We start from the raw sequence: 12,632 nt of genomic DNA, 5'->3' as shown, positions 1-12,632 counted from the left end.
AATTCCCAAGATTGGAACTCAGCAGCATGCCTAACTTTTTCATCAGCTTTGCAAAACCTGCCACTTTATTAGCCCTGTGATCAAGTTCTGCAAACTCTCCTTTCTGCTCATGTTGCCTCAGTCCAGCAACGACTCCCTCTGGATTAAGCACCTTGGATTTCCAAGCAGCTTAGAAAAAGCAAAATGATCCACTTTGGAAATGAAATAAAGAAATCATGACAACCGGTGATTTAATTAAGGACTCAGAGCAGCATTTTCATTTGAAAGAGGACTAAGCAGGAAAGGGCAGGAGAGAAGAAAAAAAGAAATAATGATAGAATTTGAGGCCTGGCATGCTAAAGTTGTGGGGCAGACACATTTCTGCTCTGCATACATGGCCTTTTCCTGTTCATCTCAAATCATATTATCCCTTACGACCTTTGCATTAGCCCTGTGCTCAGTCATGGGCTTTTGTGTTTTTGTGTTTAAAGAATTCCATTATCTAAGACCATTATATTCAATAATTTTTTTTCTGCATGTTAGCTTTTATCTTTGACTACTGCATGGACAAGTTAGGATCCTATTCGTTACATTCACTATTCAATCCTCACAGCCTACACGGGGCCTCAATAAACAATTAATTAAGATTGCTCAATAAACATTTAATGTATTAACAAATGAATGAATGAGTAATCAGAACTAGAATATTCTAGTTTCTGCGTGTCACTAGAACATCTATCGTTCGATTACATTACTAGGACAGGTTTTAGCACATTGCTCAATTCAGGTTGTCCTTATTGACTTGGCGATTATTTTAATTACTGGCAAAAAGTTTTAAATTGTCATCATGATTTGAAGAATACACCTAAAATATATGGACAGTGGTGAAAAGGAAAATCTCACTAGAGTCAATGTTCTTCTAGACTTAGAGTTCATGATGCTCCTCCATTAGGTAAAGGTTTGTCCGTCACATGAATTTGTACCATGCGAATGAACTAAAGGGTATATTGATATTTTTATTTTATTTCAGCAAACTTCAGAAGACAAAGAGGGATATCAGATGGCTTCAAGGAGTGACTGGTGAATGGTTTGAAGAAATTCAAAGAAAAAAGTTTTGCAATGAAACAGATGTTAGCCAAATGTTAAAACAGCCACTTACATATAGGCTAAGGAAGGAGATGGCAAAAAATGGTAAGAAAATAATTTTTAATTACATTTTTTTTTCTTTTTCTGTGGCATACATTGTAGGTAACAGCTCAGTGGACCTTTAATTTAACAAATCCATGTTTAGGACTATTTTAAAGTCATAAGGTACAAAAGTTTTACAACATAACACTAAAAAAAGTGAACTGAAATTTTACTGTAATGTCAGGGGTATGGAGTTGTTAATACCTACCTCATAGGATGGTTATAAGTATCAAGTAAAATTATATGTATAAAGTATTAAGCTGGAACGAATATTCCAGCTGTACTTTATCCAAATGTATAAAGTATTAAGCTGGAAATAAATATTATTATTTAATAAGCACTTAAATAAATGGGATGATGATGAAGAAGGAAGGAGGAGGAAGCAGAGAAGGGGTGGGTTGGGGGAGGGGAGAATCAGAGGAAGCTGGAGGAAGGGTGAGGGAAGGTAAGCAGAGGGGCTGTCCCCCTTGTGGTACTTTGTTAAACTCCATAAATGAGTTCTAATAAACACCCTCTATGCACATTTTAACCACGTGCCCACCAGCATGGACTTAACGTCACCAATCAATTATTTTTTTTAATCTATAAAGGAATATACTAAAACCTGCTTTCACAGGACTGTTGTGAAAGTGCATTAAAAACTATATAAAGTACTAAAATAATATAAAGTATCTTTTTACTGATACAGAGTCACACTGATTGCTCTTGTTTATGTTACTAACATTAGTAACATCTTAAAACATGTAATACTATTTCTAAATTTATAATATATTGATAATGTCTTGTAGCTCTTATAATAAACAAAATCTATCTAAAAAAACCAGTTTATTTTTAGATCAACCACATATATACCATGGGGACTTTTCCCTTACCCTAAATTCTTCTACTATTTATAAAGTCAGCATGTCCAAAAGTGTTAAGGTGTTATGGACTTTGTATATGTTGATGTTGCCTTTGAATTTTTAATACTCGAGTATAAAACTATATATTATCTATACATATATATTGTACATAAAAAGGTTGAATATCCCTTATCTGAAATGCTTGTAGATTTTGGCTCTTTTTGGATTCTGGAATATTTGCATTATATATACTTATCAATTGAGCATCCCAAATCTGAAAATCCAAAATCTGAAATGCTCCAATGAGCATTTCCATTGAGCATCATGTTGGTGCTCAAAACGTTTTGGATTTTGAAGCTCTATGGATTTTGAATTTGGGTTGCTCAACCTGTAAATGTTGCATGTAAACACATATGTAAAACCCTATATGTAGCAAATGCATATGCACAGAGAGAGATTTTTGGAAAGGAATAAGAAACAGCCTAAATGGCTTAATTTTCTTTTCCTTTACTTTCTTCGACATAAATGTTATGCAGTGATACCTATCGCTGTGATTTCTGAAGGACAGAGTGGTCGAGCAACATGAGAATTGGATGGGGTCCCTGACTTCCTAGCTTGGGTTTGGGACAGCCATGGGGAAGACATGTTGAAAAGATTGACACAGCTAGAGTGAAAGGAAGGACACTGTACAGAGCTTGGAGCCCCAGTATGTACTTAAAGACTCCATACTATAATACTGGGGAGGATTTTTCTCTACCCAGCAGAACACGGGAGGCACAGGACTTTGAGAGAAGGCTCTGCTGACTTCCCTTAAATCTTGAGGTCTTCATGTGAGGGTGCCTGCCTGCTCCATTTCTAGACTGCATAGAAGGGGGAGAGGGAAACAAGAGCGAAGGCTTCGTTCTTTCAAGTATATTTACTTGGAAATATTTTAATGATGCAAAACTTTAAAAAAAATTTTTTTTTTTTAGATCCAATAGAATCACAAACGTCAAGATCTAAAAATTTAACTAATCAAAAAAAACCAACATCTGTTCCTTCTCGGCCAAGCTTCAGATCATCATTCGCTTCCCTCTTTTCCTTCAGGAAATCTGGAAAGGAGACTTTAAAGCTTCAGTCGCAGGGACAGAAAGGGTGAGTTAAACTCAGATCATGCGACAGCCCACTAGTCAGCTGATATCAGAGGCCAGCAGCCTGTTCTGTGTCCAGAATGTTTAATGTTTGTTCTTAGAATTTCAGTTCAGATAGTAACAAAGGAAACAGGACTTAGCTCACACAATGACAGAATTCTTATGAAACCATGAAACTTGGCTCACCTGAAATCCAATTTCTAACAAACTGCCAGGGTGGTGCATTTGGGGAATGATGGCTTAAACATTGGGAAATTGACAGTTTTTCCACTGCTCCAAGAGCCTGGGCTGTGTCTTGGCCAGGAAAAGATAACCAAATCAAAACTACTCCTCCTTTAGGGAGTATGTGTGTCCTTGGTCATAACTAGAGTCGGTTATGTATAAAGACTAGATGAGAGTAAATATGAGATGAGCAAAGGGAGTAGAGAAAATAGAATTTTAAAACAGAGGAGGAAAATGTATTGCTGCTACTAGAAATATTGAGGGCAGCTGTTCCCTTGTGGTTGCCCAGAATTTAAATATAAGGTGAGAGAGGAGAAGCTTTTGGAGCAGTGGAGGCATAGTTCCAGATGGTTCCTGGTTTGGAACTGTATAAATCAGTTCACTTGACTCATTGTGTTATTGGATTGTTTTGTGAAAAATAAGCAAGGCTCTGCTTATGTGCAGTTGAGCTGACGGCTGAATATTTTCGGCACGTCTTCCTGGTTGCAAAGCTTCCCACCCTCTTAAGGTGTTGGCTTGGCACGTGATGTGTTCCGTGTGCCGTCAGGTTTAAGAGTGCGTTGCTGCACTAAATAAAAGGTGTTGGAGGTCACTGTCACTGAAAAACAAGAGCCAGCAAGCAGCTGGTGGGGCGTGTGATGAGGCTCTGGAACTTAGCAAAGCCCTGTCCTCCCCTCTTGGGTGGATGGAAGGTTTTTTTACTTCCAGCTTTCACCTGAGGTTGTTTTTGTCTGAGGAAATAATGAAGAGCTGAACGAAATGTAGCTTTATCTGACTGTGTCTACCAGAGTCACTTTGCAAGGAAATAACTCTTCGAATAGGTGAGTTGTTTTTCTTTGTAAAAAAGATGTTTGAGACACTAGTGATTCTCTCATTTGGGGGATTTAAAATTGAGAATTTTTTGCACGGGAAATACTTCTTTTAAGGAGAAAAAAAATTATTCCTAATGTGTGGTGTTGCTAGGATTTGTGATATAATTTGTATTTTAGGTGATTTTCTTTGAGGCAGAGTATTGCGTAGCTGAACAATCTAGCATTAACAAACCGAGAAAAGTTGAGGAACCTGTTAACTGTATGAACAAGTTATTTCCAAGCTCACATTGCAAGTTACGGCAAAAGTGGATCAAAGTAGATAAACAATCTATAATCTTCATTCTGGGTGTCATGTATTTTGGTTATAGACCAAATTGAGAAAAAAAAATTGAGTTCTTGCAAAATTCTGTTTAGATAATGTCATTCTTAGATACCAAAATGACTTGTAGGTCTTTTAACCAGAAAAACTGAAACTGAGACACAGCAGGCAGAAACAAAACAAATTCCATCATTTAGGTAGATGTGTGTGTTTAGTAGTTTTCAGAATTTATCATCTTTAAATACATTTTACTTTCAAAATGTAAGTGGGAATATTTAACATTTAACATTATCATTGACATTGCTACATATTTATTAATTCTGCTGGCATGGAATATAATAAAGGTACTGTGTTTTGCTCTTAAGAAGTCTCAGAAGATAAAATTTAAAATCATGTCCTTTTGATTTTTAAATTTGAATGTGACCTAAACATTTGGATATAAATCCTAAATGTGGGGGAGGAAGTATTTTTTCAAAGGGGAGTGTTCTACTCTGGCGAGTAATATAAATTGTGTATCATACATTCTGAGGGGCTCTTTAATCTCAAGTAGAACCTAAGTTTTTTTGGCAGTTCTGATCCTCTAAAATACAAAATCAACCTTCAAAATACAGACTCTGATTCAGGAGCTCCTCCTTGCCTATGAGCACACCAGGAAGGGCCGGGGAAGCACAGTCATGCTGGGCCAGGCAGCAGTCAGGTTTCTACTTGCTGAAGCCATCAGGGGCTTGACTTTGTCACACTGGGTGCTCTGGATGACAAATCAGCAAAGCAGTTTAGAGGATCTTCTGCAAATCAGAGACAAAGAACCAACAGAAGGCAAAAGACAGCCTTCTGTTCATCCCTAAAAAACTTGCTTATCAGAGAAATTTCTTTTTCTCTTTTAAGCTTTACTTTTAACTGAGAAATGACCCTGGGTAATGAGTAGCTGTCCCCAGAAGACAATGGAGTTCATCATTTCACCAGATATAGTCATTTACTTTAAGGCCCAGCCAATAAAAGTATTTGGCACCTTGAAGCTTTGATTTCTTTCTTTCTTTCTTTCTTTCTTTTTTTTTTTTTTGAGGCAGTCTCACTCTGTCAGCCTGGCTAGAGTGAGTGCTGTGGCGTCAGCCTAGCTCACAGCAACCTCAAACTCCTGGACTCAAGCGATCCTGCTGCCTCTGCCTCCTGAGTTGCTGGGACTACAGGCATGTGCCATCATGCCCGACTAATTTTTTCTATATATTTTTAGTTGTCCAGCTAATTTCTTTCTATTTTTTTAGTAGAGACAGAGTCTCACTCTTGCTCAAGCTGGTCTTGAACTCCTGAGCTCAAACGATCCACTCACCTCATCCTCCCAGAGTGCTAGGATTACAGGCGTGAGCCACAAAGCTTTGATTTCTTGATATAGGTGGATAAGAAGCCATAGGAACATGACTCCATGAATGTATAAAAAGGCAAAAAAGCTTACCATTCCTGCCTCAAATATGATTCCTTCCTCCTCCCAAATGTATACACTTCCCAAATTATTTCATTATGATTTTAACCCTATTCAGAAATGGTTACCCCACCCCAACCCTAGGAAAAAACAAAAATATTTTCCATTCATGTTTTAATTTATTTATTGTTAGCCAATAAATCCTAGAAAAGTATTCATATATTGCATATAGCTTTCCCCCATCATTTTCCTGTAAGTCATGTTACAGACACATGTTTCCAAGCGTCTTGTTATGGGTCATCTAGTGCACGTACCACGTGGTGCTCAGCTCCCATCACAGAATTGCAGCAACTCCATCATCTCATAAAGTCTTTCCACAGAGTTTATCTAGTACTTTGTGTCTTGAACTTATAAATGCAGTCTTCCTGGCTGCCAAGGAGAATCTACAGTTGTTCCTTTTTTTTGTTCCAGACCCCCAGTTATTCCAGTGGTGCCCTCCCCACCATGAATAGATGATGTGTGTTATCCTTCAGTTGCAAAGAGCTTTGGTGGATCCACCCAGCTGCTCTTCAGACATGCCCAAATTTGCCTGATCCATGGGGTGTACACAGCTTAGGCAGTCCAGCTGCAACCTCCTGGTTACATAAGCAAAAAGGCCACATTTAATTTGGAAAATTAAAAAGGGAGATCATATTTTTTTTTCCTGGATAGTTTCTCTGTCCCCCATCCCTCCAGACATCCTACTGTGCACTCTTCCTCTTTTCCAGTTGAGTGCCTCTATCTGAGTTGGAAGACACAGGACTCTAAGGCACTTTAGACTGAAGGAGAGGTCAGAGTAAGCAAGATCCTTCTTTAGAAAAGCTCCTGTGGTCCCAGGTGCAGTGTCCACAGATAAACTGCAGGGTTGTGGTGGCAAGAGGTAGAAGACAGCAAGACAAAGGGAGTGGTTTTGAGTTTTATCCTGGGTGGCCAGTGGTTCCCAGTTGATCTAGTTATAGAATCTCATCCGCAGTTTAAAAATAATGATGGATAATTAGGCTCCAGCATTGGCATTCTGATTCAGAAGGTCTGAAGCTGGGTGTAGGGAGCTTTATTGATTTGTTTTTAATTCTCCAGGATATTTGGAGGCTCGTGCAGATTTAGGAACCACTGCAGTTTAGCTTATTCCTACTAGGAATAAGCTGTCAGAATTCCTGGCCTGGGTGACTGTAGCCAAGATATATTCCCTTTCATTTATTTATTAAGCTTTTATTAATCTCAAAGTCCTACTCTGGATCAGACACTGTGGTTAGTACTGGAGATAAAACAGTGAAATGTATAAAATAAAGGAGAAAAATTGTGAAATTAAATCTGAGTCCCTGCCTGGAGGACTTTGCAACCTTGTAGGGAGCACCAGATTGCTGCATAGGGTCAGGCAGGAGTTAACACCACAGAACTCTAGGAGGTGCCAGTTACATCATTACCATCAAGGATCTGTGTATGTATGATGGAAATTTCCAGCAAGTGACAGTAAAAGGTCTGGAGGAACGGGTGCCCTTTAGAATTGGCACAGGGATGCCATGGGGGCATAACTGGGCAACCTGGGTACCAGCCAGGTGCACGGATGATTGTGGTCTGATATGGTGAGTGCTATGGCGATGCCTGTTATTCCTGCCAGGAGAACATGGAGGAGAAGCACTTAGCTCAGACTAGAGGATCCAGAGGCCTTCCTGGAAGAGAAGGGCCAGTTTTTGAAGGACAGATAGGACTGAGCCAGGCAATTAAGGGTCTAGAGGCTGCACCTGGCAAAAGGAATGACACAAGCAAAGGTGCAGAGACTGGAGCAAACAGGAATTCACGTAGGTCCCTGGGGTTCAGTGACACAGTAAAGGTGAGGACTGATAAGATGGGGCAGGAGAGGTTGGGAGAGGCCACAACACAGCGACTTTGTATATGCAGTGCCGTATGAAGGAGCCTGGACTTGATCCTGTAGGGAGTAGGAAGCCATTAATCACTTTCAAAATAATACCTTAATCCCTTTTAAAATAGTACTACTCCTATTCTTTGTTTATAAACAACCCACTGATCTGGACAGACATTAACATTTCAGTGGATTTCCGTGTGTGTGTGTGTGTATGTGTGCATGCGTGTATATTTTTCCCATTGATGGTTTTTGAACAGAGAAGTGACATAATCAGATTTTCATTTTAGAAAGATCACTTTAGCTCAGTGGTTTTCAACCAAGGGTGATTTTGTCCCCTGAAGGACATTTGGCAGTGTTAGAAAAAATGTTTTCGGTTGGCACAACTGAAGCGGGCGTGCAATTGGTATCTAGTGGCTAGAAGCCAAGGATGCTGCTAAATGTCCTGCAGACCACCACAACAAAGAAATGTCAGTAGTGCCGCGGCTGAGAAACTGTGCTCTAGCTGTAGCACAAAGAATAGATTTGAGGGGGAAAAATTAAAGTCAGAGAGACCAGGTAAGGGACTGTTCAAATAGTCGTGGTCTAAAATAAGGTAGAGGCAATGAGGAAGGCAAAAATGGGCATATCTGTGCAAGATTTAGAACGTAGAATCATGAGAACCAGTTGGAAGTGGTGAGTGAGGAAGATGGAGGAGGAGAGATGAACTTTCCAGTCTGGCTTGGGAAAATAGGTAGATGATCATGAAGAAAATAAGAGGAAGAGCAGATGTGGTGAGGGTAAGAATGAACGCATTCATTCATGTATTCAACAAAAATGACTTGAAGAATACCATGTGCAGCACTGTGGGACAAAACAGACAGGCCTTGCATTCCCAGACTTGAGTCTTGTGAGGACAAGAAAATGGAAATGGAGAAACATACAAGAATAATGCTAAGAGATGGGGAAGATCCGTGTGCTGTGGGAGGACACACGAGGGGTATGTATCTCAGACAAAGTCCAGGTAGGATCCTGGGGGAAAAAATGGTATTTATAGTGATTCTTCAAGTATGACTTAGTTATCCAGGCAAATAGGGGGTAGAAGAGTGTTCTGGGTAAAAGAACAATATGTGTATAGGCTCAGAGATCTATCAAATCCCCTATGGCAGGAGGGATATAGGAAGGTGAGTTATGAGGCTGGAAAGCATGCAGGGACTAGATCAGATAGGGCCTTACAAATGCAGAAAAGAATTTCAACTTTTACCTGAGAGCAAATGGAAAGCCTGCTGGGAAGTGGCATGATTCGATTAATACTGATCGCTCTACCTAACGTATAGAGACTGGATTGGATTAGGACCAAAGGCTGGAGACAGAAGGACAGTTTAAGGGGCTAGTGCAATAATAAAGGCAAAAGATGATAAATGTCTTCATCAAGGTAAAGGCAAGGAGATGTAGAGATGTGGATGGATTTGAGAGGGATTTCTGAGTTTGAATGACAGGACTTGATTGATTGATTGGATAGGAAGGAGCAAGGCTGGAAGGAGGGTGTGGAGTCCCTGTTGGACACGTGGGGTCTGAATGGCCTGTGGCCATACAGGTGGAGCTCCTCAGTGGTTCCCGTGTGCTCCACCAACACTTGGGGGAAAAAAATCACCTACGGTTCTGGTAGGAAATGAATATTCTTGAGCCCCACCCTACTCTGTTGAATGAGCATTTCTGAATAGTATCTGAAAATGTGTGAAAACAAGAGAGAATATTGAATGGAGGTGGAATTAATTTGACAAGTCTAGAGTACAGGTACCTATGGAGGAGTAGAGTGTGGGGAGATGAGACTTGAAGGGTTGTCTGGGAGTGGAGTCACGAGATCAAAGAAAAGCCTTGTTCCATGTTAAGATTTTTGGATAATACCTCTTAAGATTTTTAGGCAGGGATTGATAACATCAAATTTGCATTTTAGATCTTTCTGTTGGAGGGTGTGAAGGATGCAGAGGTGTCCAGAAGAGCAGCTGTGAAAGTTTAATATCAGGCAGAATGATTGGAGATGGAGAAGTGGGGAGATATATGTGAAGGCTCTCAGAGACGTGGCATCAGTAGGGCTTGTGATTAAATGCAGAAGATGAGGTGTCTTGGTATCCCTTGAAATGACCAAGTCCAGCTAGCTTTTACCAGCATAGCTTCCGTGATATGATATGATCGTTGCTTTTACTCGTTCTTCAAGTGGAAGCTATTCACATCAGAAACATAAATTAACTTGAGGGAGGGCCTAGGAGTGGGTGCACGGCCTCTGAGCCTCCAAAGTGGCTGAGTCCTAAGCCCTCTACCTAAGTGCCCAGGGGCATACTCGGTCGTGCACACCCTCAGGTGGGTATGCGTCCTTCCACTCGCTGCACACCCTTGCACTTAGTGGTACCCTGCCCCAGTTGAGCTCCAGGCATCCTCTGGCCCGTTAGCTGCATTTCCCACTCACCTGCCATTCTCAGAAACCTGCCCCTGCTGCTCTCACTCCAAATCAGAGGGAGGGCCTGGAGAGCTGGTGAAGAGTGTTGGCATGTGGGGATGTACTGTGAGGGCTGCAGCCCAGCAGGCTTCTGGAAAGATCTTCAGGATCTGGCATGTAGTCTTGGCTCCAGGCATATTGAATTAGCTGCCTATTCCCAACCTCCCTTGCAATGCTCCCATCTCCAAGCTTTCCCTCATGCATTTCTTTGGGCTCTTGCACCAGTTAAACTCCCATTTTCTCCCTGTCGTCTCCCCTGTTCAGACCAGAAAGTGCCAGCTGGGCCCTCTGCATTTTCAGCGTACTTTACTTATGTCTCCACTGACCTCATCAAGTCTTGGCTTATATTCTGGCTCCTTATATATTTAATCTTTCCTATTGTTAAAAGCTCTCAGAGAACAGGGTCCTGATCTCAGTCATATTTGTCTCCTTCAAGGAGTCCAACATAGTCTGTAGCATGTAGGAGGAATTCAGGCTCAATAACTGTGCATGGAAAAGAAGAATAAAAATAAAACCAATTATTTAGCTTCTTTAGTAGAGCTAGTATTTCAGAGTAATACACACAAAAAAATCCATAGTATTAATTCCAGTTTCTATTTAAAATCTGAGCTAAACTAGAAAATACATATGGATATCTTAAAAGTATAGAATTATTTGGCTTCCTAGGTTTTATGCTCAACTTTTATGCACCACGAAGCAGCTAAGAGTTTGCATGAAAGACAACTGTGCTTTGCCACTTTTGACTGATCTAACCTAGAATCCTAGTTCCTTTAACTCTTGATCCCTATCGCTGTTCTCTTAATGGAGGAGAGGGCTGATTTCATACAGAGCTGTGACTCACTATGGTCTGTTAAATCTTGGACCAGAATTCAAGTATAGTGCCCCCTGGCGTAAGATTATAGGTCTAAATGATCAAAACTGATCTCAGTTTTGGACCTGGGTCTTGTATATTTTTAACCTTCTCACTGAATTTCAGAGAAGCAAAATAAATAGTAAAGGTATACTTGTTCACCTCCAAAATGGTTTTCCAGTAAGTCAGGCATTTTTATAAAAATAAACATCCTAAAACAATTTTTTTTTTGCTTTTATAAAATAAAAGCTCTTATGGATTGTTAAGTCTGGTCCTGATGTAATTGGTCTTTAAAATAAAAATACACAGGAAGAGAAAATATGCTTCCTATTTGGAAGAAAAGTCCGTTGTACTGACTGTTGTACTGCTGTACTGATTAAGAAGGAGGGCTCTTGGCTGGGCGCGGTGGCTCACACCTATAATCCTAGCACTCTGGGAGGCCGAGACAGGAGGATTCCTTGAGGTGAGGAGTTCGAGACCAGCCTGAGCAAGAGAGAAAGACCCTGTCTCTACTAAAAATAGAAAGAAATTAACCAGACAACTGAAAAATATATAGAAAAAATTAGCTGGGCATAGTGGTGCATGCCAATAGTCCCAGCTACTCGGGAGGCTGAGGCAGAAGGATTGCTTGAGTCCAGGAGTTTAAGGTTGCTGTGAGGTAGGCTGACACCACAACACTCTAGCCTGGGCAACAGAGCGAGACTGTCTCAAAAAAAAAAAAAAGAGGAAAAGGAGGGCTCTGGATTCAGACAAGCTGTGCCTGACGCCTAGTTCCGCCACTAACTATGTACCATGGGCAGTGTGTTCTAACTTCTCCATCTTATCATCTGTAAAATGGGAGTAGCCATAATATCCCCTTCATGGAAGTGATATATCCAAATGAATTAACATGCACAAAGATCATGAAAACAGTGACTGACACATAATAAACAACAAATTTGACTACTGTATTTTATGATGTTTTCATGCTGTGCTCCAATACAAATCCACTATTACATAATTTTTTCTTGGAAACCCGAGTGACAAAGATGTAAAACATTGATTCTAAACAATCATAGGAAGAGGTTTCTGAAATTTTTTCCAACAATACACTAATGAAGATATCTTTCCACAGAGAATTAAAAATGTATCTTCTCAAGATATCAAAATACAATGGTAAATGTGCTGTTGCTTGTCCTCCCGGTAAAAGGCTCTTTTTTTAAAGAAAGTATTTCAAATTCTTTCCACAGATGTGACAGCCATGCAGGCCCTCCTGTGTCTGTGAGGGGAACTGCTGGGGTAAGTAAGCAGAGAACTAAAGCTGACACCGGGAAATTTAGACCTTAGGTAATTCCAGGTGGGCTTCCTGTTTAAGTAGGATTCCCCTTGGCTCAATTTTAAATTTACTTTAGAAGCTAAGATTTCAACTCAAGAGTTCAAGGTTTCCCAGCCGTAGTTGGTTTCCAGTTGGCTCTGGTACTAGAACGCTCAAATAGTAGGCTAGGCTCTGCCAGGAAG

At 40.3% G+C, this 12,632-nt stretch overlaps 1 protein-coding gene across 6 annotated transcripts in view; it reads left to right on the top strand.

The window, feature by feature from the left end:
• EXPH5 (exophilin 5) overlaps nucleotides 1–12,632 on the top strand; it is a 75,614-nt gene that overhangs the window by 44,271 nt on the left and 18,711 nt on the right. For 3 of the 6 annotated variants that reach the window (XM_012773737.3, XM_012773738.3, XM_012773740.3), the window contains exons 2-4: nucleotides 1,010–1,170; nucleotides 2,981–3,143; nucleotides 12,365–12,413. In XM_012773737.3, coding sequence (XP_012629191.2) covers nucleotides 1,010–1,170; nucleotides 2,981–3,143; nucleotides 12,365–12,413 — 373 coding nt within the window. Of the gene's footprint in view, nucleotides 1–1,009; nucleotides 1,171–2,980; nucleotides 4,183–12,364; nucleotides 12,414–12,632 lie in introns of those variants that run through there. The other 3 variants (XM_012773744.3, XM_020286675.2, XM_020286676.2) reach the window with 3 other exon arrangements.

Source organism: Microcebus murinus, chromosome 4, assembly GCF_040939455.1.
Source record: "Microcebus murinus isolate Inina chromosome 4, M.murinus_Inina_mat1.0, whole genome shotgun sequence".
In the NCBI taxonomy this organism is placed as follows: domain Eukaryota; kingdom Metazoa; phylum Chordata; class Mammalia; order Primates; family Cheirogaleidae; genus Microcebus; species Microcebus murinus.
Note: the sequence above shows the minus strand (reverse complement) of the source record. Positions and strands in the feature narration are given on the sequence as shown.